We start from the raw sequence: 26,077 nt of genomic DNA on the forward strand, positions 1-26,077 counted from the left end.
TGGCCTCATCTTGGGGGTGATGCCTTTCTGGGAAAAATCCTGGCTCATGCAGAACCTGGCTGCCCGTCTACAGGTTTTCAGGGGTGTGTGCAGGCTGGGTTTCCTTTGCAGCAGCCCAGAAAGGATTTTCTGAAGGTCTTCTTCTGGGGGCTTATTTTTCTTGCTCAAACGTTATGGCTCTGCAGTGGTGGAGGGGACAATGGAAGGCCAGGCCTCCAAGAGCAGTTTTGGGGAAAGACCAGCAGCATCTGGATGGCTTACAGTCTCGCTTCACCACCGGGGGCATCTTCTCTGTGCTTTCCTTGCAAAACAAAAACAAGAGCAGAGACCCAGGCAGGCCTCTCTCTCACTCTCTGTCACCCATCTGTCAGTCTGGCTGTCGTCTGGCTATCTATCCATCTTCCGTGTGTAAACTAGGAATTCTGGGGAGGGGGGCAGGGGAGGAACCTCCTTCCTCTTGCTTTGGTTTTCCTTGGGGAGGGCCTGGACTATCCCCGAGGTGGGCTAGGGGGATGGTACACCCCCAGAGGCTTGATGATGTACTGCCTTCTGGGGCAGAGACCCTGGCGCGAGGTGGTATGAACCAGGCGGACCCAGGACTCTCCTCCGTCTGGGCAGGGACGGCAGCATTAGGGCGCATGGGGGTAAAGGTGGGTTGGGAGGTTTCAGATCTTCCGTGGAATCCGTCTCCCCCAGAGTCGCTCCCCCAGTCCCCTGCGGAGGAATTTGTAAATGGAAGCGGGGCTGCTAATCCCTCCACTGTCACCTCTCCAGACACTTGTTGGGGGATTAAAAAAAAAAAAAAAAAAAGACAGACACATACCCAAACACTGAACTTTGCCATTCCTCCAAATGCGGGTGGGGACGCTGAAAGAAGGACACCACTATCTTCTCCCCCCTCCCCGCCCCCAGCCTCCAGCCGGCCTGGCGCGGGACCCCCTCCCTCCCGCAGTCGGAGCGGTGGGGGCGGGCGAGGCGAGGAGAAGGGGGAGGAGGAGAGGCAGGGGGCGAGGTCTGCTTCAAGAAGGGGCGTGTGGCCGGAGGAGCTCGCGTCGGAGCAACTTGGGAGCGAGCGAGGCGGCAGAGAAGGGGAGGGAAGAAAGTTGGTTTCCCCCGACGTCAGCGCCGGGCGGGCCGCGGAGCCAAGAGGCGGCCGGGAGCGGGGCCGAGCGCGGGGCGGCCGGGGCGCGCTCGCTCCGACCCGCGCCTGCCACCCGCGCCTCGGACCCGCGCCCACCACCGCCGCCGGCGACCCCGGGGCGGCCCGCGGGCATGGACAGCGCGGCCGGCCCCGCCTTCGCCCCGGACAAGCCGGCGCTAGGCCCGGGGCCGCCGCCGCCGCCGCCCGCGCTGGGGCCGGGCGACTGCGCCCAGGCGCGCAAGAACTTCACGGTCAGCCACCTCCTGGACCTGGAGGAGGTGGCGGCGGCCGGGCGGCTGGCGGCGCGCCCCGCGCCCAGGGCCGAGGCGCGGGAGGGCGCGGCGCGCGAGCCGTCCGGGGGCAGCAGCGGCAGCGAGGCGGCGCCGCAGGACGGTGAGTGCGCGGGGCCGGGGCCGGGGATGCGGGGCCAGAGGCTCGTGGGCCCGAAGGGGCGAGCGCGGGACCGGCGACGGAAGCGGGGACTCTGGCTCTGCCGGAGCCCGGCCTGGGAAGGAGAAGTCGCGGCGGGACCTCCGGGGGTGCGGGCGCTGGGCGCCGCCTCCCGAGCGGCTGGCGTGGCCCCCGCCGCCGCCGCCGCCGCCGCCCTCGCTGAGGTTGTATGTCCGCGATGGACGGGACGGGAGCTGTCGGCTGGGGGAGGCCAGATCCACCTCCAGTCGTTGGGAGAACAGGGCGCTGTGCTGCCCTGTGCCCTGCCCCGGCTGGTACCCCTTGATCCCTCCACTCCCAAACAGCCTGGGAGAAGTGGGTGCGATTATTGCTGGGGAAACTGAGGCTTCCGAGTGGGGCGAAGAGACCTAGTCGCACAGCTGGGTCTCCAACTCTGCCCCGCTCTCTTCCAGGACACCCTGCTAGGCTTTTCTAAGAAGGGTGCCCTGGCTAGGGTATCGATGCTGCCCTCCCCCTCCAGTTTGCCCCCGCTTCTAGCAGCTCCCTAGGGGGAGCGGCCCAGCCCTGAAAAGCCAGCTAGGCCTCTCTTACCCTGCCGAGGTTAAAGGTCATCAGGAAGGGGCTTTAAAAACAAACAACCCACCCAAGTGGCTTTTTTTTTTTTTTTTTTGTCAAAAAGTCACAGAGGACTGCAGGGTCTTGAGCCCTTGGTAAGAAGCTGGGAGTGGCTGGAAGAGGAGAAGATGAAGATAAAGCAAAGATCCTGGCCGGGGAGAGTTTGCTGGAGAGAGGGGGAGGGCTGGAGTCCACATAGCTCACCCCTGGCCCTGGAAAGGAGTGTGGGGGTCCTCTGAGACCACTCCTGGCTCTCCTAGCTCTGGGGAGCCGGCAGACCTGCTGGAGACTCTAGGCCCATTAAGAGTCACCCACTTGACTCCAGAAGCATTCCCACCTGTCCCTGGGGTCCCCAACTTCCTGCACCAGCCTCCGGGGTCTGCAAGGAGCCCAGGGTGGCTGCGTACCCCACTTATCAGATGAGAGAAGGTGCAGGAAAAGGTGAGGTGTCATCAGCCTTGTCGGAAGCCTTGTCCAGGAGCCTGGGTGTACCCGAGAGGTACGGCCGACACACATCTGACTGTCATGGTGCGTCTCAGACATGTCATGCCATGCCCGCCTGGCGCCAGCCGCATGCCATGGCCTCCAAGTCCTTCCCAGTGGTGTCCATCCACCTCTCGCCAGCCCCTCTGGCCTCTGTTCACCCACCCAGGGGATCAGGAATCAGGCTGACCCCCTCCTGGGAGCTGGGGTTTCCCTGGTGGAAGGATGGATGGTGTCTGGTTTGGGCCAAGAGAAAAGTGGAGTGCCCTTTCCTGGTGTCTGGTGGGTCCTGCCGGCTGGTTGTTTGTGGCCGTCGGGTCTCCTGCTGGCTCTGAGCCAGCTTCCCAGCAGGGCAGAGGGGAGGTCTCCGAGTTTCCCCTGAGGCATGGGGGACCCCTGGGGGCTGGGGACAGAAAGAGGAGCAAATTGAAGAAAGGCAGGAAAGGAAAAGGAAGGAGTACAGGTGGGGTGGAGAGAGAAGGAAGGAGGCCAGGCGGGCTTTGTCCTCAAGTCCTGGCCGTGGCCGTGGGGATGGACAGGAGATGGCCCTGCTTCTCCTGCTCACAGCCTAAAAGGGCTCCAAGTGGGGGGCTTTTCTGGGGGAGTCCCAGAATAGCTGGGGTCACAAGTGCTCGGCCAGGGCCTCTGGCAGCCCCCAAGCCCCCAGGCCTTCCCAGCAACCCCCCGGGATCGCGTCTCCCCCACTGAGGGCCCGGGAGCCCTTTCTCTTCTGCACATGGGGAATTCCCAGGCACTGGGGACAGAGGACCCCCGTGTGTGGGCTCTGGTGGGACAGGGCCGAGGGCAGTGGCCAGTCTGCCCCCCAGAGGTGGACATCTCCTTCCATCACTGTGAGGGACTGGGGGCCCCAGGCAGAATCAGGGCCAGGCTCAAGAAGCCCCCACCCTCTAGACCTCAGCTCCATCCTCCCGGCCCTCGGCCCTTGGGGACATTTTCTCCAGACCTCAACAGACAAATGGAAGCCCAATGTGGACACTACAGAGAGTTCCTGAAGCTCAAAAACCTAGCTTAAAGAATTCTCTGTTTGAGATTGCGTCTTTCCTAGCTCACTTTTGGTGTTAAAAGGCACTTTCTTTTATGAAACAGGGATAATGTCCGGAGATGGGTTTATTTTAATGTCCTTACTTGGCAAAATTAAAAGGAGGTAACCCTATACTCATTCCTTAGACTGAAAACAAATCTCTAGGCCATGAAACCCAAATGTTTTATGTCGAGTCAAGCAGCTCCCCAAGGCCAATTGGGTGCATTCCAGTGGTGCCCGCTGCCAGGCGGCAGGGGGGCAGAGCTGGGGGTGTTCTGGGGCAGCCCCCAGGCCTGGGAGAGAGAATCCCTTGGCTTGCTCAGGGGTCCGGGCCCCCGAGCAGGAAGGTGGATAGAGAGACTGGCACCCTGCCCTGCTCCCCTACTTCCTCTTTCTAGCAGGTGCCCCCTCCTACTGCGGCTGGATTCCCAACTCATGGAGTCTCCAAAGGTGGAGGAGAAGGGACCTTTCGTCCCCATCCTCATGAGCCCAGCCTGCGTCACTGGGCCCCTTTAATAAGCGGGCAGCCAAACCTCAGGGTGCTGGGACTCTGGTCCCCAGGCCAGCATCTGTGGGCCCTAGGCTGAGGTTTCATCCTCCAGTTCTGGCCCCTCGCTGAGGATTTGGACACGCTTGGAAGTAGGTTTTTCTTGTGGCTTCTGGAGCTGTTTCCAGATCCAAAGGCAGCGACTGAAACCGAATAGAGGTGCGTGCATGCTCAGTCGCTTAGTTGGGTCTGACTCTCTTCAGACCCATGGACTATAGCCCGCCAGGCTCCTCTGTCCACAGGATTCTCCAGACAAGGATACTGGAGCAGGTTGCCATTTCCTCTTCCAGGGGATCTTCCCCACCCAGGGATCGAACCTGCATCTCCTACATTGTCAGGCGAATTCTTCACCACTGTGCCGCCTGGGAAGCCCGTAAAGAGATGGGGTGACCCTTATTAGAAAAATAAAGGTTAATGGGGAAACCAATGAGTTAGAAAATTGATGTATTTTCAACCTGTCTGGTTAGCAGTCTCAAAAATTTTTGAATAGATTTTTCAGTCTTTCGTTTCACAAAGTCATCAGTACATCTAGCCTATTCTTGCCAATGATTTCCCTGGACCAGGCTCCCCCCTGGAACTGACCAGGAAGGCTGTGGCTTCGCCGGTGACTCAGAGCAAACCAGGGTCTCGGGTTCCTCCCAAGTCAAACGCTGAGGTCTGGGCCGGGGCGCCAAGCTATGCCAAGCACGTTAGGAAAATAAACTCTCGTTTGCTGCCTTCGCAGTGACTTACAACAAAAGAAACCACATTAATAACTGAGATTTTCCTTAAAACATTCCCTCCTGTGGGCAGGGCGGAATCAGGAATGCGGATGCACTGAAAATAAACGAAACCCCTGGAGCCAGGCAGGGATGAAGCCTGCAACCCAGCGAGGCTGCCTGGCCCCACTGGGGCCGCGACCTGTTTAGGAAAAATGCCCGAACCCAGTGGGTTCCCTTCTCAGAGATTCAAGTGGGGCCCTTGGAGCCTGAGGGCACAGGCTGAGCTGGGGTGGGCTGGGGCCCTGGGCCGGGGGTTTGGGCTACCCCCACGGAGCTGTTCTCTGAGTCACCTCTGTTGATGGGCAGAAGGAAGCCACGGGCACGGCCGGCTTGGGTGGCACGTCCCTCTCCCCTTTGCCAGTGGTGGCAGGCAAGGCCAAGTATCTAAGCGGGAGGCCTGAAGGGACCACTGAGTTTGAGAGATGGGCCAGCTGGCCTTTCATTTTTGGATTTTTCTAGTAAACCATCTACCATCGTTTACCGTTTCAGTCGTTTTGAAGCGTCAAGTTGGACGGCGTGAAGTTCATTCGCATCCTTGTACCATCATCCCCACCGCCTAGCTCCTAAACGTTTTCCGTCTTCCCCAGCTGAAACTTTGCCCCCCATTGAGCACTAACTCCCCATCCCCCCTCCCCCAGCCCTTGGCAACCACTAAGTTCTGTCTATGAATTAGACAACCCTCGGGACCTCATAGATGTGGAATCGTACAGTGCCTGTCCTTCCGTTGCCTGGCTTATTGCACTTAGCATGACGTTCTCACGATGTGTACGTCACGTAGCAGGTGTTAGAATTTCCTTCCTTTTTAAGGTTGAGCAGTATCCCACCGTGTTGCAAATAGTTCACATTTGATTTCCCCGTATCCCCGTTGGTGGACACTCGGGTTGCTTCTGCCGTCGGGCGATTGTGAATGATCCTTCTGGGAACACCGGTGTGGCCCCTGCTTTCAGTTCTTTGAGGGGCCAGGAGTGGAATTCTATGTTGAGTTTTTTGAGAACCGCCGTACTGTTTTCCACATCTGACTTTTTAGCCAGCCTCCCTCTAACTGGCTCTGAAAGGTGGCAGCGGCAGCCTCTGGGGCCGTGGAGAAGGGAGATGGGGGTGGTACCAGGTGCCAGCTTGCGAGACAGGGGCAGGGCTGGTAGGCGATAAAGACAAAAGTGTTTCTTCAGAACCGACCTTTTAAAGACAAGCCTGCTTTGCTTCCTCCCCTTCCTTCCTTTCCCTCCATCCATTTCCTCTGGGGGGCACGGGTGGGGAGACAGCGATCCACTGTGAATGAGCCCGGGAAGAGGGCGGTCGGGACACCCGGGTCCAGCTCCTGGCTTTGGCTCGCCTCTCCGTGTGTGACCTCCGGGCCCCAACCTGAAGGATGGGAAGCAGCACGCAGGTGTCTGTGGGGCACCTCCTGTCTCTCCTCCATGATTCGATCTGGGCTGAGAAATTGCCCTGGGATGGGCCTATCTCCCCAGGGAGGTGGCGTCTCTGAGGCCTGGGTCCTGGCTGAGCCTGGACTCCCCAGACAGGTGAGAGCCTCCCTCAGCACATGCCCAGGAGCAGGGAGACAGGAGTGATGAGAGCTGAGGAACCAGGTGTAGGAACCAGGCGTAGAGCTGAGAGCCCAGGGCATTCAGTCTGAGAATGGCTGGACACCTGGTAGGAGGGGCCAGTGATCTGCATCTCGGGCTTTTTGTCAGCAGGGAGGACTCTGGCTAGTTCGTGCACTGCCCATGGTTCCAGGGTGGTCTTGCTGCTCTATTTAATAGATCATCTGAGTGGAGCTTGCAAGCCTGGCATGGGGGCCTGGGACCACTGGACACTCCCACAAGGGTCCTTCCCTGTGAACAGAAGCTCAACAGGGCAGGAGCTTCCACTGTTCCCTTCCAGAAGACTCCAGAAAAGTGACTTTGCAGCAGTAGTGATAATCCCTGCTGGCCCCCTTGAAGCCCAGGAAGCTCCCTGAGGCTCAGTGTTGCTATCTGTGAAATGGGGATGATGGACAGTGATGTCCCTTATAGGGTGTGGAAGACCATGCCCGGAGCATAGTAGGTGCTCAATAAAGGGCCTCCTTTACAGCTCATGGCGATGCTTACTATGAGTCAGGCCGGGCTAGTGGTTGCCATTCCTATTATGGGGGCAACCCAGAGAGGCAAAGTAACCTGCCTGAGGTCTCCTGGCTGGGGAGGTGGGGGGGGCTTTGTTTTGTCCAGGCCTCTCTCTCCTGCACAGCGAGTGTTTGGGCTGGAGGGGTGGGGCAGGGGAAGCCCTACCTGGTTGCTGGGGAGACTGAGGTTTGTTTGGGGATCAAAGCGGTCAGGGAGGTCCTGAGGTCTGGCACGGAGTGGGGCACTGGGATGACCCTCAGCCGTGTTAGGTTTCTAAGTGGATAGAGGCAGGGAGGAAGGGTTCCCAGTGTCTTGTCCTGGGCAGGGATGTGAGGTCGGCCTGAACAAGGCAAAACTTGGGAGGCCTTCCTGGTGTGCCAGATCCAAAGGGCAGGGGCTAATCTCAGGTGGGAGTGAAGCTTGGGAGTGATTTAAGGAGCCAGTGCTGCCCTGAACACATCCTACAAATGGAGCTTCGGCGTTGGAACCTGACCAGGGTGGCACCCTGGGGCCAGAGGCCGTGGGAGTGGAGGGGAAGGCAGGTGCCTTTGATGGTACGTGGTGAGGGTGACCAGTTACTGTTTGCTGGCCAGGGCACCCCCGTGCTTCACCCTTCATTGTCTTCACACCAACCAGAAGTGGGTCCTTTTATTATACCCATTTTATGGAGAGAGAAACAGGCTCAGAGAAGCTGAGTGGTTGCCAAGGTCACACAAATGAATATGGGATTCCAGCCCAGGCCTGTCCCCAAACCCCCGCCCTCCACTGCTGGCCAAAGCTACTCCTGGAGCCCCCAGAATGCTGGGTGCTCTGACCAGGGGTGTCCACTCCCAGGCTGGCGTAGGCTGTGTTCAGGGGACCGCGAGGCAGCCAGGGGAGGGGTCTTCTCCACATTCTCAGCAGTGTGACCTGGGTCCCGGGGTTGGGGGTGGGGGTGAGGTGGGTCAGGCCTGGCAGCATGGGGACTGTCTGGCTTGTAGCGGGGAGGGGTGGCTTGGAAGATGTAAGAGTGAGTGGAAGTCCTGCCCGGAAACATCCAGAATGGCCTCATGGACAGGGGAGAGCTGTGGAGGGTCCCTGACTGAGGACCATCAGTAGGACTTCTTTTCCTGTCTACCCTCTGCTCCCATACTCACTCATTCACTCACTCACTCACTGCATTCAGCAATTATTTTCCGATCACCCACTATGTGTTTCGCCTTGAGCTCCTACCAGCTGCTTAGACTTTCAGATCTCAAGCCCTGGTGAGAATTTCCAGGCACTTCAAAGAACTGGCATAGAGTGGGGCAGTTTTAGAAGTTGCCAAGAGGGGCTTCCCTGGCCATCCAGGGGTTACGACTCCATGCTTCCACAGCAGGGAGCGCGAGTTCAGTCCCCAGATGGGATGCCAGGTGGCATGGCCAAAAAATTAAAGATAAACTGAAATGCATTTTTAAGTGGCCAAGAAAAGCCATTTACTGACAACAACTGTCATCTTGTTGCCCCCATCCTTTTATCCAAGCGAGACCTCTCAGCATCTTCATCTCAGAGTCGAGAATGGTCCTTAAAACAGACTTACTTAACCAGAAAGCTTGCAAGTTGCCCCTGTTTTCCTCATTTTGCGGTGGGTCGGTGATAACTCTGGCTGGCGTTTGGGAGCCACATGGTGGCTTTCCCAGACACGGACACAGGGACACACACCATCCGCCCCAACACACACGACCACCACACACACACCTGCTCACTCACTCCCACACACATACGCTCTCTCTCTCTCTCTCTCACACACACACACACACACACACACACACACACACTTGCACCCACACCCACCCTCACACCCCTGTCCCGAAGGCTCCAGCCTGGCCCAGATGATCAGGTCCAGGCTCTTGACGGCCAGGGTGGCCGCAGGCCGCTGGTGGACAGACCAGCAGCCAGATTGCAGCCAGATCGCGCCTGGACAGGGCCAGGGGTTAAGTGCCTTTTGCGAGGTGGTGAGTAGAAAGGCACCGTGGGAGCTTCCTGTTTAGACAGAGTTGGGAAAAGTGGTCTCGGCAGGCGCCCATGCTGAGCAGACGCAGGGAGATGGGGGTGCCCGGCAGCCCCCAGGGGCAAGGGGGCAGGGTGTTCCCCGCCCAGAGGGAGCCGAGCTGCTGCTAGCGAGAGGCCATGCCTCCCCGGGAGCCAGGGAATCTCCAGGTGTCCTGGGAATGAAGGTCACTGAATACGTGACCCTGATGCTCGGGCTGGGCCGCCCCACCCTGCCAGCCAGGCCCCTCGCCCCGTGTCCCTTCCACATGTGGGAAGCCGCTTGCTCCCAGCCCGGCTCCGAGGGGCCCCCCGTGATGACAGGACGCCGTCCACCTGGGGCCCTTTACGGCTCATGATATTTTTTATTGCGTCCTAAAAGTGAAGCCGGCTCTGGAAGACATTACTTTGGGTCCCTCTTTGTGATCCTTTCCGCTTTCTTGTGCTTGGGAGGTGCAGCCAGGGCATGGGCAGTGGGGACCTTGGAAGGATGCTGGGGCGATGAGTTGCAGAGGAGTCGAGAAGCTGGGACCTGGCGGCCTGAGGATGGGTGGTGGGGGATGCTGGGGGCATTGTGGTCTTTGGAGAAGGTTCCGGGTTGGGGGGAGGTCAGGGCAGTGAGAGCGGGATGCCCAGGGGCTACAAGACCTGGAAGCTTCCCCAAAGGCTTTTCCACCCAGAGCTGAGATGACGAGGCAAGGGCGTGTCACCTGTGCTGTGGCTGCCCTGGAGGCGGGAGGAGGAGGACTAAGAGTCAGGAACCAGGACCTGCCCAGCCTTACAGCTCGGGACACTCCCTGACTCTGTGTGCCTCAGTGTCCCCTGGTGAGGGAGTCGGACCTTCTGTTTGTCAACACCTGGGCCCAGGAATCACTGCATTCGAATCACCCTGGGAGCAGGTGAAATGCATGTTCCCATGTCCCGGCCTATGGAAGGAAACCCTCTGGAGCCTGGACCTGGGCCTCTGCGTTTGGCACAGTCCCAGTCATTTTGGGGGCTACCCAGGTGGCTCGGTGATAAAGAATCTGCCTGCCAATGCAGGAGACTTGGGTTCTGTTCCTGGGTCAGGAAGAGCCCCTGGAGGAGGGCATGGCAACCCACTGCAGGATTCTTGCCTCGGGAATCCCACGGACAGAGGAGCCCGGCAGGGCTATAGTCCATGGAGTCGCAAAGAGTCGGACACGACTGAGCGACTAAACAACGGCTAGTCATTTTTATAGGCATCACAGCGTGTGCACCGCTGTGCTCTCGGAAGCTCCTTCCAGGGTTAACTCTGCCCCTCTGTCGTCCTCCTGTTTGCCTGCAGGGATAATGGTCCTCTCGTGAGAGGATGGAGAGGCCCACTGGAGCCGCCAGGGAAGACTGGCATCGTTTGGAAGCATCTAGAAGGGGCCAGTATGTGTGTGGGGGGCGGTGTTTGCTGCTCTAAGGCCCAGCCCAGCCTCCGCCTCCCCAGAGACCTGACTGCACTGGAAGCCTCACAGCTGGGTCTAGGGGAGCACAATCACTGTTGAGCACCTCCCAGCACTCAGCGGGCACCCACTGGGTGCCAGCCCAAGGCTCCCAAAGAGCTGGACTGAAGGGGGCGTTCCCATGCGGAAGATTTTGTCTCTTCCCCTCGAGCATCCTGACTCCCTCTCGCTGCCAGGGTGACGGGGTCGGGGGTGGGGGTCAGAAGCCTCAGCTGGGGGGTCTCTATCACTTGTCACTGGAAAAGCCCCCTCCCATTGTCTGGCCTGTCTGGCCTGCTCCTCCCTGTCCCCCCACCCTCTCTGCCCCTCACAACGCTGCAGGCTTTCCTCAGCAGGGTCCACAGGGTAGGGCATCCATGCCCCCAGGACGGTGACCACCACCCCTGGGGGTTTTGTCCACTGGTCCCCAATCCCGCCTCCCTCCCTGCCTGTCCTTCCACCACCCCCCCCACCCCCCGACACCAGCCTCCCCCTCCCAGCTGCCCCTGTTGCCGCGGGCGCAGCCGTTTACATGCCAGAGATGGCGTTATTAAAAATGACATTTAACCAGAGCTAGAATTACCACGCGGATGGCTGCAAACCTCGGAATCAAAGCAGGAGCCGCCGGGCGCGCCTGGCAGGGGCCTCGCGGCCTCCTCTTGCCGCCAGAGCTCTGCGCGGGCCTCCCATATAAAACCCCCGCAGAACTCCGAGGTCTTGAAAGCCCGTGCACCTCCTTTCATTAGACTAACAAATAACATGTAACAGAAAACATCTGTGAACAGCAGCCCCTAATGCTCTCAAGATGGTGCCTCAGGCGGCCGGTCCAGCCAGCGGGCAGCCGGCATCGTCCAGGGCTCAGGCCCTGGCCGCCCCCCACCCCAGGTGGGCAAGGGCCCTTGGGAGTCCCTGGCACCCCTCCCCTTCCCTCCTGGGCCTCCCCTCCAGGACCCTGTGGACCTGGGGTCCTCCTTCTCTGCCTTCTCATCCTCCTCCAACCCAGTCTTCAGGCCTCTCCTCTTGCAGAAGAGAACCAGTAATCCAGGGGTCTCTTTGCAAGGGGATAGTTTCTGGACAGGGCATCTCAGCCGTCCACTCAAGGGCCGGGGCTGGGGCTTGGCCAGCTGTGTGACCTTGGCAAGTGTCATCTTCTCTCTGAGCGTGTTTGTCAAGGGGAGGAGAATCGTGCCCCTTGCGGGGTGGTCTTAAGGGTTTAGGGAAGTGATGGAAGTAGAGTAGCTGATCACGTGAGAAGGTCATATGGGGGGTCTGCCGTTCTCAAGACGGCTGGGGAAATTGAGGCTCTGAGCAGTTGCGTGACTCACCCAAGGGCCCACAGTGGGCGGAGGAGCCGAGGTTTGGAGCCTCAGAGTCTGCATCTTTTTCATGACCCCATGAAGCATGAACTGAGGATGTAGTAAGTGAGGGGGATGTTCAGACCTGGATCTGCCGTGCCCCTTGCCCTCGGGAATGCCTGGTCTGTGCGGATGGCAGAGGATGGACTCACCTTTGAGAGAGTACAGCCCAGCCCTGCCCTCCCTGAGGCCAGCACCCCTCCACGCCCCCCACCTCTAACCCCGTGGGCTTTGAAGCAAGAGATGCCTCAAGATGCAAGGTCCTCCCCGCGTGGCTGGACACGTGGCTGCCTCCCCCAGGACCTGAAGCACGGTTCTCACAACTCAAATCAGGTGGCGGGGGTGTGCATCTCAGACGAGGGAGGAAAGGCCAGGAAAACGTCCCAGAAATGGGAGAAAAGAGAAATTGGCCCTTTGTTCCCTATTTCCCTCGTGATGAGGCTACAGAAAACAGGTCTTTCCACCTTCCCCTGCTGCTGCTGCTGCTGCTGCTAAGTCGCTTCAGTTGTGTCCAACTCTGTGCGAGCCCAGAGACGGCAGCCCACCAGGCTCCCCCATCCCTGGGATTCTCCAGGCAAGAACACTGGAGTGGGTTGCCATTTCCTTCTCCAATGCATGAAAGTGAAAAGTGAAAGTGAAGTCCCTCAGTCGTGTCCGACTCTGAGCGACCCCATGGACTGCGGCCCACCAGGCTCCTCCATCCATGGAGTTTTCCAGGCAAGAGTACTGGAGTGGGGTGCCATTGCTTTCTCCAACCTTCCCCTAAAAGACTATATATGAAACTCCATCCCTCCCAGTCCCCTTCCAAGCGATGCCTTGCTATTTGGTTCCCAGAACACTGGATGTAATTCATTAATTCACTTACTCATTCGACTGAACTGAACTGATTCATTCATTCATTGCATGCACACACCTGTTGTTTGAGGCATCACTGGACAGATGAGTCGTTCAGTCACTCAGTCGTGTCCGATTCTTTGCAACCCCATGTACCTCAGCACACCAGGCTTCCCTGTCCATCACCAAGTCCCAGAACTTGCTCAAACTCATGTCCATCGAGTCAGTGATGCCATCCAACCATCTCATCCTCTGGCGTCCCCTTCTCCTCCTGCCCTCAATCTTTCCCCAGCATCAGGATCTTTTCCAATGAGTCAGTTCTTCACATCAGGAGGCAAAAGTATTGGAATTTCAGCTTCAGCATCTGTCCTTCCAATGAATATTCAGGAATGATCTCCTTTAAGATGGACTGGTTGGATCTCCTTGCAGTCCAAGGGACTGTCAAGAGCCTTCTCCAACACCACAGTTCAAAAGCATCAATTCTGATGCTCAGCCTTCTTTATGGTCCAGCTCTCACATCCGTACTGGGAGAACCATAGCTTTCACTATGCGGACCTTTGTCAGCAAAGTGCTGTCTCTGCTTTTTAACTCACTGTCTAGGTTGATCATGCTTGTCCCTAACCAGCGAGTGGAGCAGAGGCAGGAGCACCCTGATGCCCAGTTCTTTACCTCTGTCTGGGCCCGAGCTCAGGACTTCACAAGCTGCCTCATGCTGAGTTCTCTCAGCAGCCTTATGAGGCAGGTGTGGTATTATCCCTGGTGGCTCAGACCTTAAAGAATCTGCCTGCCATACGGGAGGCCTAGGTTCAATCCCTGAGTTGGGAAGATCCCCTGGAGATGGGAACAGCTACCTACTCCAGTATTCTTGCCTGGAGAATCCCGTGGACACAGGAGCCTGGTGGGCTACAGTCCATGGCGTCACAAAGAGTCTGAGCGACTTTCACTATAGATGAGGAAACTGAGGCTCAGAAGGGCCAAGTGACTTGCCCAAGGTCACTCAGGAAATACACTGTGGTCCCCAGAGCCCAGGTTCAACGCTGACCACTCTGTGCTGAGCCCTCAGATGGCCCAAGAGCCACAGTGTCCTCTTTTTAAATATTTGTTTTTGGCTGCACTGGGTCTTCGTTGCTGCTCGGGCTTTTCTCGAGTTGCGGTGCTCGGGCTTCTCATTGCGGTGACTTCTCTCTGTGCAGAGCACAGGCTCTAGGGCTGCCAGGTTTCAGTGGTTGCAGCACATGGGCTCAGTAGTTGAGTTTTGCGGGCTCTAGAGCACAGTCTCGATAGTTGCGGTGTTCAGGTCTTCATTGCTCTGCAGCATGTGGGATCTTCCCAACTCAGGGATCGAACCTGTGTCTCCTTTCTTGGCAGGCGGATTCTTTACCGCTGAGCCCCCAGGGAAGCCCTGTAGTGTCCTCTTGCTAGAATCAGCACAGCCCCTGCCAGGGAGGGACTGTCCCTCTGGTTCCCTCGGTTCTTACCCCAAAGCTCCACAGTGGCTGAGATACTGCTTTTCCGGGGACACATCCCTGTGCAGAGTCTGACCCATACTGCCAGGACAGAGGGCTTCTGGGCTATGCTGTGATGTGGGAGTTGGGGGCGGCTTGGGAGGGCCCCCAGCCTTTGGGAATCTCGAGTTTCTGAGAGACATCATGTTCTAATTGGAAGGCCAGCCTCTCCTGCCGAGCCGGCTGCCCTGCCACCAAACCCCCAAGCGAGGAGAGTGTCAGAGCTCAAAGTGGGAAATTGCTGGAGACAAGAAGTAAAAATGAACTACTCTGGTTTCACGGGGAGGGAAAAAAGAAAAGGCCAAGATCTAATGCGGCTGAAAGTGGGGTCGTCGTTTAAAGGAATCTATTGCCGTTGCAGTGGATTCAAGCTGGGGGCAGATCAGAGCTCCAAGGGGAGGAAATGGGGAAGGCTTCCCTCCAGCCTCCCTTCCAGAAATATTTCTTGAGCATCTACTACTCCGTGCTAGTCTGAGGGTTGGATCCTGGGGTCCCATCAAGAAACAAAGACGTGTGATCTCTACTATAAAGGAGATGAGAACAGATAGTGGGGTCACCTACCTGGTCTGGAGGTTCAGGGAAGGCGTTCTGGAGGAAGTGGATTCTCAGAAGGGCTCTACAGGATGAGTGAAGTTAACCAGAAGAAGTTGGGAAGGGTGCTCCACATGGAAGGAACAGCAGATACAGAGGACTCCATGTTTCCAATGCAGGGTTCACAAGTTCGGTCCCTGGTCGGGGAACTAAGATTCCACATGTTGTTCAGCACACCAGAAGAGAGAGAGAGGGGCTTTTCCAGGAGCAGAGGAAGTGGGAGGGAGTCCCACTGAGAGGACCAATGAGCAAGGCCTGCTTCAAGATTGGCAGTTTTTGTGTTAGGAGGGGTGGGAATGCTTTCTGTGCCCCTTGTGGGTACTGGGGGTGCGCAGAGCACCCTGGTATGTCTCCTGTCATCTGGGAAGTGAATGGCTAACTTGGGAACACCTCTTGTGTCCTGGCTGCCCAGAGCCTCGTGGGCACCCCATCTCCAAAGGAGCAGACCACAAGCGCTGTCTGTCTGCCCCAGCACACCTTCTCTCTGAGATCCAAGAACCCGTGTCAGGAAAGGGTGGGTCCAGGAGCCATGCAGAACCCGAGGCAGGGTGTCCCCCTGCCCAGAGTGGGGCTCGCCACTCCCATCAGTGGGGCAACTGCACCTGTCACAGACCCAACACCAGGGCTTCAGGGATGGCAGTTTCCTTGACAAGATGAGGAAGGTAGGCCCAGGCTGACTGCAAACCCTGCCTCCCAGGAGGAGTGGAGGGAGTATGGGGTGCTTGTGGCTGAGTCGGGGGCTGGATGACTGGGGTGCGCTGAGTGGCCTTGGAGTGTGTTCCCCTTCATCATCACCGAGACCCCGACAGTCAGGACCGTTTATTGCACACCTGCTCTGTGCTCAGCCCTCTGTGTAAATCTCATTAATTTCTCCCAGATCCTCCAGGAGGTAGGCAGTCTTATGGCTCCATTTCCCAGAGGAGGAAGCGGAGACCCAGAAAGATGGGCTGTGTATGGAGGCCATGGGGGCTCCAGGCCTTGGACCCTTGTCTTCGTGGTGTTCCCCACCCCTGCTGGCCTGGAGCCCCTGGGCTGTGCTGACTCCGACCTCACCCAGCCTTTCTTGGCTTGTTTAAAAAGGGATGGATGAGAGTGGTGAGAGCGCCGGGCAGAGGATTGCCAGACAGAAATCAGAACTGCTCCTTGACCCAGGCAGGCAGGCGGCCAGGATCCTGGGACAGGGACTGCCTGCTCCTGTTGTTCATATGCAGCTTGACAATGACCCAGGCATAGAAGCAGAGAGCTGGCCCCGATATCCCAGGGAGTCCCCCACCTTCTCAAGCAGGGCATGCTGCCTGGCTTAGCTGTGGGACTCCAGCTCCAACCTCGCCCCCGTTTCCCGGATGATCTTGGGAAAGGGCCTCATTTCTCTGAGCCTCAAATTCCTCATCTGCAAAATGGGCACAATGCCGGTACCTGGGGCCTGGGCTGTTCAGTGGAGTTGATGAAGTCAAGCAGGCAGGGGTTCACCTCTGGTCTCCAGGAGGCGTGCAGTAAACATCTATATGTTTTCTTTCTCATGCTCCCTGACACTTGGGAAGAAGCAGATGCCCAGTTTAGGACTGTCAAACCCCCTTTTAAAGATGGAAAAACCAAGGCGGGAGAAGTTTCCCAAGACCCCGCAGGAAGAGGAGTCGAGATCAGGAATAGAGTTCTGGGTCCCAGGAGCTGCTGGCTCTTTAATGATGCTTTCTAAAAAGGAGTCAAGTTATCCAATGCACACCCAGGACCATGAGCCCTCTGCCTCTGCCCAGCTCTGCCCAGTGACCTGGGGTCCCCTCTCTAGGAGGATGGGGCTTTGCTGCAGACCCAGGCTGGCATTCCCCCGTGCAGAAAGAGCAGCTTGCTTTCTTTTCCATGGTATAAATTGTAACCATGTATAATTTCATGACAAATACCGTCTATAAAACACAACTATTTTTATAATGTGGCATTTGAGGTTAAAAATGCAAATTAGAGATTAATTGCAACTTCTAGAGGGTCGCTGGATAAGATGGCTTGGGGAGGAAAACTGAGATACTCAGATACGCTCCTTCGGGAATTACAGATGGGTTCTCACCACACATCTAGAACTTGCATGTGTGCGTGCACACACCCACACCCACCCACACACACACACTTGCACTCAGCTGATCTCTGGCTTGAGCTAAGCTGGTTTAGACATGGTGTTTGGAATGCTGAGAAAGCTGATCTTGATGCTGGCTCCTTTTTCTGCCCAGGGCTCTGATGTCTAACCGTCCATCAGAAACAGGTTATGTGATGATCAAGCAGCCCTGAGATTTGCGGAGGCGGATGGCAGGGGGGAAACGCACAGAGCTTGGGGCGCCAAGAAGAGAAGCAAATGCAGCGGGTTAACCTCCATCGGGTGCCAGCTCTTAGCTTCTCCCTAAACCCTCCCCTTCCTCCACCCCCTAAAACCAAAACCAGATGGAAATCTAAGTGAACAGTGGGTCTGCGGACAGGGCAGACAGCGTGGGATGGAGCCCTGATCAGCGGGGAGGGAGACAAGCCGGAAGAGCCCCATTCCATTGAGGCCACGGGTGGGACGTGTCCCCTGTGGCACCCAGGGGCCAGATTGGAGCCCCCCGCGGAAGAATGTGGGCCTCTGGAGAGTTCAGTTCAAGGAAACTTCTTGGGGACTGTGGCGAATGTTTTTGCTGCTTACTTCCAACTGGAACAGCAGAGCTTGGGAAAGGGGGCTGCCCTCTGCAATGCACACTTTCTTCTTCCCACCTTCTCCTGGGTTCTGGCAGGAGGGCAGCAGCTCCAGGGGGTCAGCAGTACGCCAGAGGCCTCCTAATGCACCCAAGGGCCCTAGGGAGAGGAGGGCCAGAGTGGGGCCAGCGAGTCCGACTGACCCCAGTTGACTTCCTGGGCCTGGGGCTTACCCTTTCCTAGCCTCAGTTTCTTCATCTGTCAAGTGGGAATAAGGGCGAGTGAATGGTGAGGGTCCAGAGACAGGAAGCCTTGCACGTAGTCCTGGCACATGGCCAGCTGCTGCTGTCACCTTTGCCGCCATTGCTATTATTAGCAACTCGCAGGCGGTCCCGGAGACAGCGTGGGTGTGGGGACCCAGCCACACCCCGGGCAGCTGCTGGTCCCCAGGGTCCCTCGTCTCCCCAGCATGAGCATGGGAATTGTCTAACCCAAACTAGCTCCATATAAGGCGATGGCTCCCTTGCTGCTCCACCCCTAGCCCCACCCTGGGGTGGACAGTGTGGGTGGGGCTTGTTTATTCCCCTCATCTTCTGGCAAGTTTGGGGTGAGATGGAGTGGGGAGCGTGCAGGCAGTGTGACCACCCTTCTCTCAGCAGCGGCTGTGTCCATCCTGGGGAACTCAGCACTCCCCTCCCTCCCCCATCTTGGGCACACAGGGGCCGGGGCAGGAGCAGCTCTGGGGAGGGGCTTCCATCTCTGGCATGGAGACCTCTGAGTATGGCCTGCATTGTTCCCCTTCTCCTCCAGTTGGGCCCATGCCTGCCGCACCATCTTTAATGTCCCTTCTTTGGCCGAAGTCACTCCACCGGGAGCCTTTGCCGGGACCCCCTTCATAGCAGTTAACGCATCATCTCCCTAAAGGGGCCCGCACTAACCCCAGAGGGTACAAGCTCACCCCTCATCTTTAGAGAAGCTATCAGAGGCTCCTCTACTCAGCATGTATTTCTTGAGCCTGTATTTTGTGCGGGCACCGTAGAGATCGCCCATCGCCCCTAGGAGCTTCTAGGTAACAGGAGACAGTCAATTAACTGATAATGGCACAGTGTGCCTCTGTGTGTGTGTGTGTGTGTGTGTGTGTGTGTGCGCGCGCGCGCGCTCAGTCGCTTCAATCGTGTCCGATTTTGTGATCCCATGGACTCTAGCCCACCAAGCTTCTCTGTCTGTGGGCTTTCCCATCAAGAATACTGGAGTGGGTTGCCATTACCTTCTCCAGGGGATCTTCTTGACCCAGGGATCGAACCTAAGTCTCCTGCGTTGGCAGGCGGATGGATTCTACAGATCATTAATTGCTAGGTCGGTAATGCGACTAAGTTGAGAAGCACAGAGCATCTGGGGCTCAGAAACAAGTCACCATCCCGACTGCACAGCCAGCCCAGAGCCCTCTCATTCTCGCGTCCCCACTGCCCAAGGCTGTGGCTAACGGGAGCCCCTCTGAACACATCCCAAATTAATCGGGAGAGGGAACCACGAACAGCCAACAAGGCAGGAGAGGGACTGGGAGCAGAGGAGAGAGTATTCTAAACGCAGGCCCACAAGTCCCTCGGTGCAGTACTCACTGCAGACTTGGGGGTGGGGGTTCCCCCAGTATGTGTGTGAGGGGCACTCTACTAGTTCTGCCAGTGTCCAGGTGGGGTTTGGGCAGCATGCTAGTCGGGATTGGCACCTACAACGGATAGAAAACTGGCCCCAAGTGGCTTTGAAAAGCTAAGATAATGTGCAAAACTGAAACATCCAGGGTGGAACTTCAGGCACGACTCGATCCCGAGCTTAAACAATGGAGCAGCCAGAGTCTGTCTGAATCTTGCTGCCACATCGGGTCCCTGCCCAACTCTGAGCCAATCACAGCGGCCGCAGAGGAGCTGCGTGCTGATTGGCCAAAGCTGGACTGTGGGGGGTGGGACTTCAACCGAACCCCTTGGACCGGGAATGCAGGGAGCTTGCCTCCAAAGCGATGCTTCTGGACACAGCAGAGCGCACATTCACAAGGTAGAGTTCACGAAACAGCGCTAGCCCTGCTTCATGGGCTTCACATGTATTACCCACGAGAGTCTTGCTGGGCCCCCTTACGTATCAGTGTCCCCCTCCCATACCATCAATCACTCCGGGTCAAATAGACTTCATCCACACACAGCCAAGGGTGAGGTGGACTTTGGGTGTCCAGCTGACATGCAGTCATTGCGCGGTCCACATGTCATTAACCATTTGTTACTTGCCCTTCTGCTCGTATTGCCTCCAATAAGAAACTGTATTTCAGGTGTCCCAAAGATCAGACTTTGAAAAGCACCTGGACCTCAGGCATTGTGAGCCTAAAGGCTAAACTGAGATGGGCTGTGACCCATTCATTCATTTATCCATCCAGTGTTTCCTGAGCACCTACCTTGTGGGCACCGCTATCAACACAGAGAACCCTGGAGAGGGACAGATGGAAACACTGGTGTAGTCCAAGCGAGTTTAGGCCGTGCTACTGAAGCATCTGGGGAGGCAGACGAGCCTTTCTGAGTAGTGACAGGAGAATTCCTACAGGAAGTGGTGCCTAAGCTGAGAGGTGAAGACTAGATCGGGCTTCGTGGGGAAAGTATTCCAGCCAGAGAGAACAGCATACGCGAAGACAGGAAGTGACACAGTGAGGCTGGTGGGATGTTTGTGGTGGGACAGGGGCTCCTAAGTATGGATTCTAGACTCTGGTCCTGTGCGTTGGCTCTTCTCCAGGTCAGGACTAGGGTGAGGGGAGTGAGGTATAGAGGGTGCAGACTGTAAGGAGGTGCTATTGGGCTCGTGTAAGTTCCAGGGGCTTGGGGGTAGGATGTATCTGAGATGGCACCTCCCTCCCTTTGGTTCCCTCCCTGGTAGGGCCAGCTTAGAAAGAGGTCCCTGCTCATCAGGAGGTTTGGAATTCATCTTCACAATCAGCTACCCTTCCTCCACCTGGGGCTCCCTCCCCTCCTCTCTGAAAAAAAAAAAAAAAACCTCCACCGTACTGATTTTTTGAGTAGGGGGCCTTGGTGGGTCTGGTGGGAGGAGGGGGGAAGCTGGGCAGAATGCTAATGAAATCAGAGGTGCCCAGGTGGGGGCCAGGCCCTGGTTAGGGAAGAATCAAACACATACACCCAGCCTGCTGCAGGCTCTTTTCCATATTTGATTGGTGCTGACTGAGGGACAGCCCCCTGCCGTGCAGCCCCCTGCAGAGGGGGATAGAGGGAGGCGGGTGGGGTAGAATGACGGGGGCAGGTTGCTTCTTCAGTCCTGGAGCCTGAGACGTGGGCTGCATTCAGCCTTCAGAGATGCTTCATGGAAGGGAAGGGGCAAAGAGGGGCCCCTGGTTTGGCTGGGAGCTTGGCCTATACAACCCACCCCTCTGGATAGGTGACCCATACAGAGGGCTGACCAAGTGCTTGTCAGCCACAGAGACACTTGTGGGTCCTGTGTCTTGACCACTTTCCAGGCATCATCCCATGGAATCCTCACCACAATCATGAGTGGCATGCTATGCCAAGTTGCTTCAGTTGTGTCCTACTCTGTGACCCCATGGACTGTAGCCTGCCAGGCTCCTCTGCCCATGGGGATTCTCCAGGCAAGAATACTGGAGTGGGTTGCCATGCCCTCCTCCAGGGGATCTTCCTGATCCAGGGATCGAACCTGTGTCTCCTGTGGCTCCTGCAATGCAGGTGGATTCTTTACCACTGAGCCACTGGGGAAGCCCAGTGACATGCTATACAGACAGGGAAACTGAGCACAGAGCAGTGCAGTGACCTGCCAGGGTCACAGAACCAGCAGCCTGACTCGCTCCCCTACCCTTTCTTTTTCCCTAGTTTTTGGCCACACCTTGTGGCATCAGTTTAGTTCAGTCGCTCAGTCGTGTCTGACTCTTTGCAACCTCATGGACTGCAGCACGTCAGGCCTCCCTGTCCATCACCAACTCCCGGAGTTTACTCAGACTCATGTCCATTGAGTCGGTGATGCTATCCAACCATCTCACCCTCTGTCATCCCCTTCTCCTCCTGCCCTCAATCTTTCCCAGCATCAGGGTCTTTTCAAATGAGTCAGCTCTTCGCATCAGGTGGCCAAAGTATTGGAGTTTCAGCTTCAACATCAGTCCTTCCCATGAACATTCAGGACTGATGTCCTTTAGGATGGACTGGTTGGATCTCCTTGCAGTCCAAGGGACTCTCAAGAGTCTTCTCCAACACTGCAGTTCAAAAGGATCAATTCTTCCATGCTCAGCTTTCTTTATGTCCAACTCTCACATCCGTACATGACTACTGGAAAAACCATAGCCTTGTGGCATGCGGGATCTTATTTCCCCAAGCAAGGATCGAGCCCCCGCCCTCTGCAGTGGAAACATGGTGTCTTAACCACTTGACCACTGAGAAAGTCCCTTGCAGCCCACTTTGGTCACTGTCCCTGAGTCCATGCAGTCATGATAAGACCCCACAGGGGATGGCTACTCCTATTTATCCACCTGAGATGTGGGGAGCAGAAAGGTAGCAGGCCCAGGGAGTAAGAGCGAGTAGACACACTCTAGCTCAGATCCCAGTTGGGCAAGCTCAGGCAGGAACACCAACCCTCTGTGCCTGTTTCTCCTGTAAAGCAAGGTAGTGCTAGCACCTGCTGTGCACTGTTACTGAGTGTGGATGAAAAAGGCTTTGAGGGCTTCCCAGGTGGCACTAGTGGTAAAGAACCTCCCTGCCAATGCAGGAGACGTAAGAGATGCAAGTTCTATCCCTGGGTCAGGAAGATCCCCCGTAGGAGGGCATGGCAACCCACTCCATATTCTTGCCTGTAGAATCCCATGGAGAGAGGAGCCTGGTGGGCTACAGTTCATGGGGTCGCAGAGAGTCTGACATGACTGAGCAACTAACACCTGAGGACTGGAAGGGTCTCATGGTGTGAAAGGAGGTTGTCTGACCCAGGCTCCGTGGTGTGGTCACTGAGCATGAGCTGTCCATCTCAGCATCTGTCCCTCTGTCTGGAGCTTCCTCCCCACTCCCTAAACATGTGCAATACACATCCATCTCACCTTTCCTCCAAGAAGCACATCAATGTCAGGACAAGGTCTATTTGATGCTGAAGGAGAAAGGCCAGGAAGGCTCCCTAGGCTCACATTTCTTCTGCTCTTTCTACTTCTCTTCAGTCCCTGGTGGCTGAAGATGGTTAAGAATCAGCCTGCAATGCAGGAGACCCGGGTTCAACCCCTCAGTCGGGAAGATGCTCTGGAGAAGGGAATGGCAACCTACTCCAGTATTCTTGCCAGGAGAATTCCATGGACAGAGGAGCCTGGCAGGCACAGTCCATGGGATCACAAAGAGTCAGACAGGACTGAGCAACTAACCCTTCAGTTATACTACATCCAAAGAGGCACCTGGAGCTCATAGCCTAGTAGGGGGTGAGATAGAGGACCAAATACAGAAGCTAGTATGAGGAGGCTGAAGCAGACATGTGCACAAGGGGTTCTGTGGAGCAGGGTTTTTCAAGTGGGGTCTTGTAGGATGAGTAGGAGCCCACTGTTAACCAGTTCTTGCCATACCACCTGTGTGACTTTGAGCCTAGCATCCCTATCTCATTTATAGAATGAAATGGCAAGCCCCCACTCTGCTGAGACTTCCCATAAATTATGAATAAGGAGGGTCTCAGAGAAAAGAGCTGAAGTATACATGAGGCCAGGAATGCTCCATACTGTTGGTTTTTAAGAGGCCCCTGGCTTAGTGGTACTGGTCCCATGGCACAAGGAGACACTCCTGTACCCCTTTGCACACTCCCATCTCCTCTCCAAAGACCTCCTCTTTGAAGCTTTCCTGCCATCTCCACCCCCAGCTCTTCTCTGAGCCCCCAAAGCACTCACTTCCTAAGTCATAAGCTGCCGGCGCTGGTCTGAATCCTGACACTGCTCCAGCTCACTGGACGACCTTAGGCAAGTCCTCCTTTTCCCTGAGCCTTGGATCCTCATCTGTAAAAGAGGAGTAAATGCTTATCTCCCAGGGTGGTGCATTTGGCATGGTGCCCTGCACACAGGAATCTCTCCTCGCATGTGCACAGGATCCATGGTTATTTCCCGTTCTCCCTCCCTGTACCTGTACTGTGCTTGGTTACCTGAGATATCACCTATGACAATCCTGGAGGGAGATGTCCATTTGGCACATGAAGAAACTCATTTTGGGTAAGTGGCTTGCAGCTGGGACTTGACTCTAGGCCAGTCTAATAGCCAGTGATCATGCACTTGGCATTGTCAGTGGTTCCAACCCTGACTACACAGCTGCATGACCTAGAGAGCTGTCAGTGAGTTCCATGTCCAGACCCCACCCAAAACCTGTTGAGTCAGACTCTCCAGTCTGGAGGGGTGGGGCTTGGCATTCTTTTTTTTTTTTCCAGTTCAGTTCAGTTTAGTTACTCTTTGTGACCCCATGGACTGTAGCACGCCAGGCTTCCCTGTCCATCACCAACTCCCAGAACTTGCTCAAACTCATGGCCATCGAGTTGGTGATGCCATCCAACCATCTCATCCTCTGTCATCCCCTTCTCCTCCTGCCCTTAATCTTTTACAGCATCAGGATCTTTCTCAATGAGTCAGTCCCTTGTATCAGGTGGCCAGAATACTGGAGCTTCAGCTTCAGCATCAGTTCTTTCAATGAATATTCAGGACTGATTTCCTTTAGTATTTTTTAAAAATATTTACTTATTTATTTGACTGCCCCAGGTCTTAGTTTCAGCATGCAAGATCTTCAGTCTTTCATTGCAGTCTTCAGGATTATTTTAGGTGCAGCATGCAGAATCCAGTTTCCTGACCAGGGCTCCCTGCATTGGGAGTACGAGTCTTAGCCACTGGACCACCAGGGAAGTCCCATTCTTTTTTCAGAACACTCCACCTCTGCCACCCCCCAGCCCAGCTTGGACTAAGGACCCCAGTTCCCCCTTTCTGCCTCCATAATTACTCCCCATTTTCTGGGGGGGCTGCTAGTCACTACGACGCCTGGTTTGCAGATCAAAAACAGGTTGTGCAGCATGCTGCCAGCTCTGACAAAAGACGCCTGCACGTGGATAAAGATGGGAGGAAATAGGCAAAGCCGAGACCACTTCCCTTAGATGGGCTGGAAATCCCAGTGGTGTAGCTAGAGCTGGCTCCCGAGAACCAACTGTTAAATTTCCAGAATTTTGGAAGCTGGTTGTCAAATACAGATGCTCACGAAAGTTAAATTATATAAACTTACAATTATACACGTTACTTTTAAAACTGGGCTTTCCTGGTGACTCAGATGGTAGAGAATCTGCCTGCAATGCGGGAGACCTGGGTTGGATCCCTGGGTTGGGAAGATCCCCTGGAGGAGGGCATGGCCACCCACTCCAGTATTCCTGCCTGGAGAATCCCCATGGACAGAGGAGCCTGATGGGCTACAGTCCATGGGGTCACAAAGGGTCAGACACGACTGAGCGACTAAGCACAGCACAGCACATATTTAAAATAAAGGCAATATATACTCAAAACTTACCTCTAGTAATTTTACTACATTTTACTGTTATCTAGGTATGTTCTTGGGATTATTTATATCTAGTTAGTGGAAATACTATATACTGGTGTGTCTCCACACAATTTTACCCTAATTGATGTCACATTATAGCTAGAAATTGGCTGTTGTAGAAGTATCTATCCTCCAGAAATTGGAAAACACTATAAATTAAGGGTCCCCTTTCCCAGAGAGCCAGTTGTTAAAATATTTACCAGCATACCATAGGCTATATTTTAATTTTTTATTTTCCCTTTTAAGTAGATTTTAATTTTTAAGAGGAATTTCAAGTTCACAGAAAAATTGAGCAGGAAGTACAGAGAGCCCCCACATAGCCTTTGCCCCCATCATATGTACACACCCTGCCCACTATCAACATCCCCCACCAGAAAGTGAAAGTTGCTCAGTTGTGTCCGACTATTTGTCGCTCCATGGCCTGCAGTTCCCTACGCCAGAATACTGGTGGGTAGCCTTTCTCTTCTCCAGGGGATCTTCCCAACATAGGGATCGAACCCAGGTCTCCCACATTGCAGGCGGATTCTTTACCAGCTGAGCCACAAGGAAAGCCCAAGATCTTCCCCATCCAGGAATCAAACCAGGGTCTCCTGCATTGCAAGTGGATTCTTTACCAACCGAGCTATCAGGGAAGCCCTCCACTCCCCCTCCCCTGCCCCCAGCCAGAGTGGTATGTTTGTTATAGTCCATGAGCCTAAATTGACACGTATAGGGGGCAAGGAAGTCCATTGGTCTTGGACAAATATATAATGACAGATAGTCACCGTTATAGTATCACGCAAAATAGTTTCATTGCCCTAAAAATCCACTATGCTCTGCCTATTCATCCCTCCCCTTTCCCCTGCCCCCAACTCCTGGCAACCTCTTATCATTTCACTCTCTGCATAGTTTTGCTTTTTCCAGAATGTCGTGTAGTTTCCAGAATCATACAATATAGAGCCTTTGGAGACTGGCTTCTTTTACTTAGTAATATACATTTAAACTTCCTGGTGACTCAGAGAAA

General features: G+C 55.7%; 1 protein-coding gene across 1 annotated transcript in view; it reads left to right on the forward strand.

Annotated features, from left to right (window-relative positions):
- Positions 1–1,065: 1,065 nt before the first annotated feature.
- Positions 1,066–26,077, forward strand: part of PRRX2 (paired related homeobox 2) — a 51,510-nt gene continuing 26,498 nt past the window's right edge. The window contains exon 1 of the mRNA XM_019969566.2: positions 1,066–1,534. Within this exon, the coding sequence (XP_019825125.2) occupies positions 1,273–1,534 (262 nt within the window). The 5' untranslated portion in view covers positions 1,066–1,272. The remainder of the gene's footprint in view (positions 1,535–26,077) is intronic.

This window comes from Bos indicus, chromosome 11, assembly GCF_029378745.1.
Source record: "Bos indicus isolate NIAB-ARS_2022 breed Sahiwal x Tharparkar chromosome 11, NIAB-ARS_B.indTharparkar_mat_pri_1.0, whole genome shotgun sequence".
NCBI lineage: Eukaryota > Metazoa > Chordata > Mammalia > Artiodactyla > Bovidae > Bos > Bos indicus.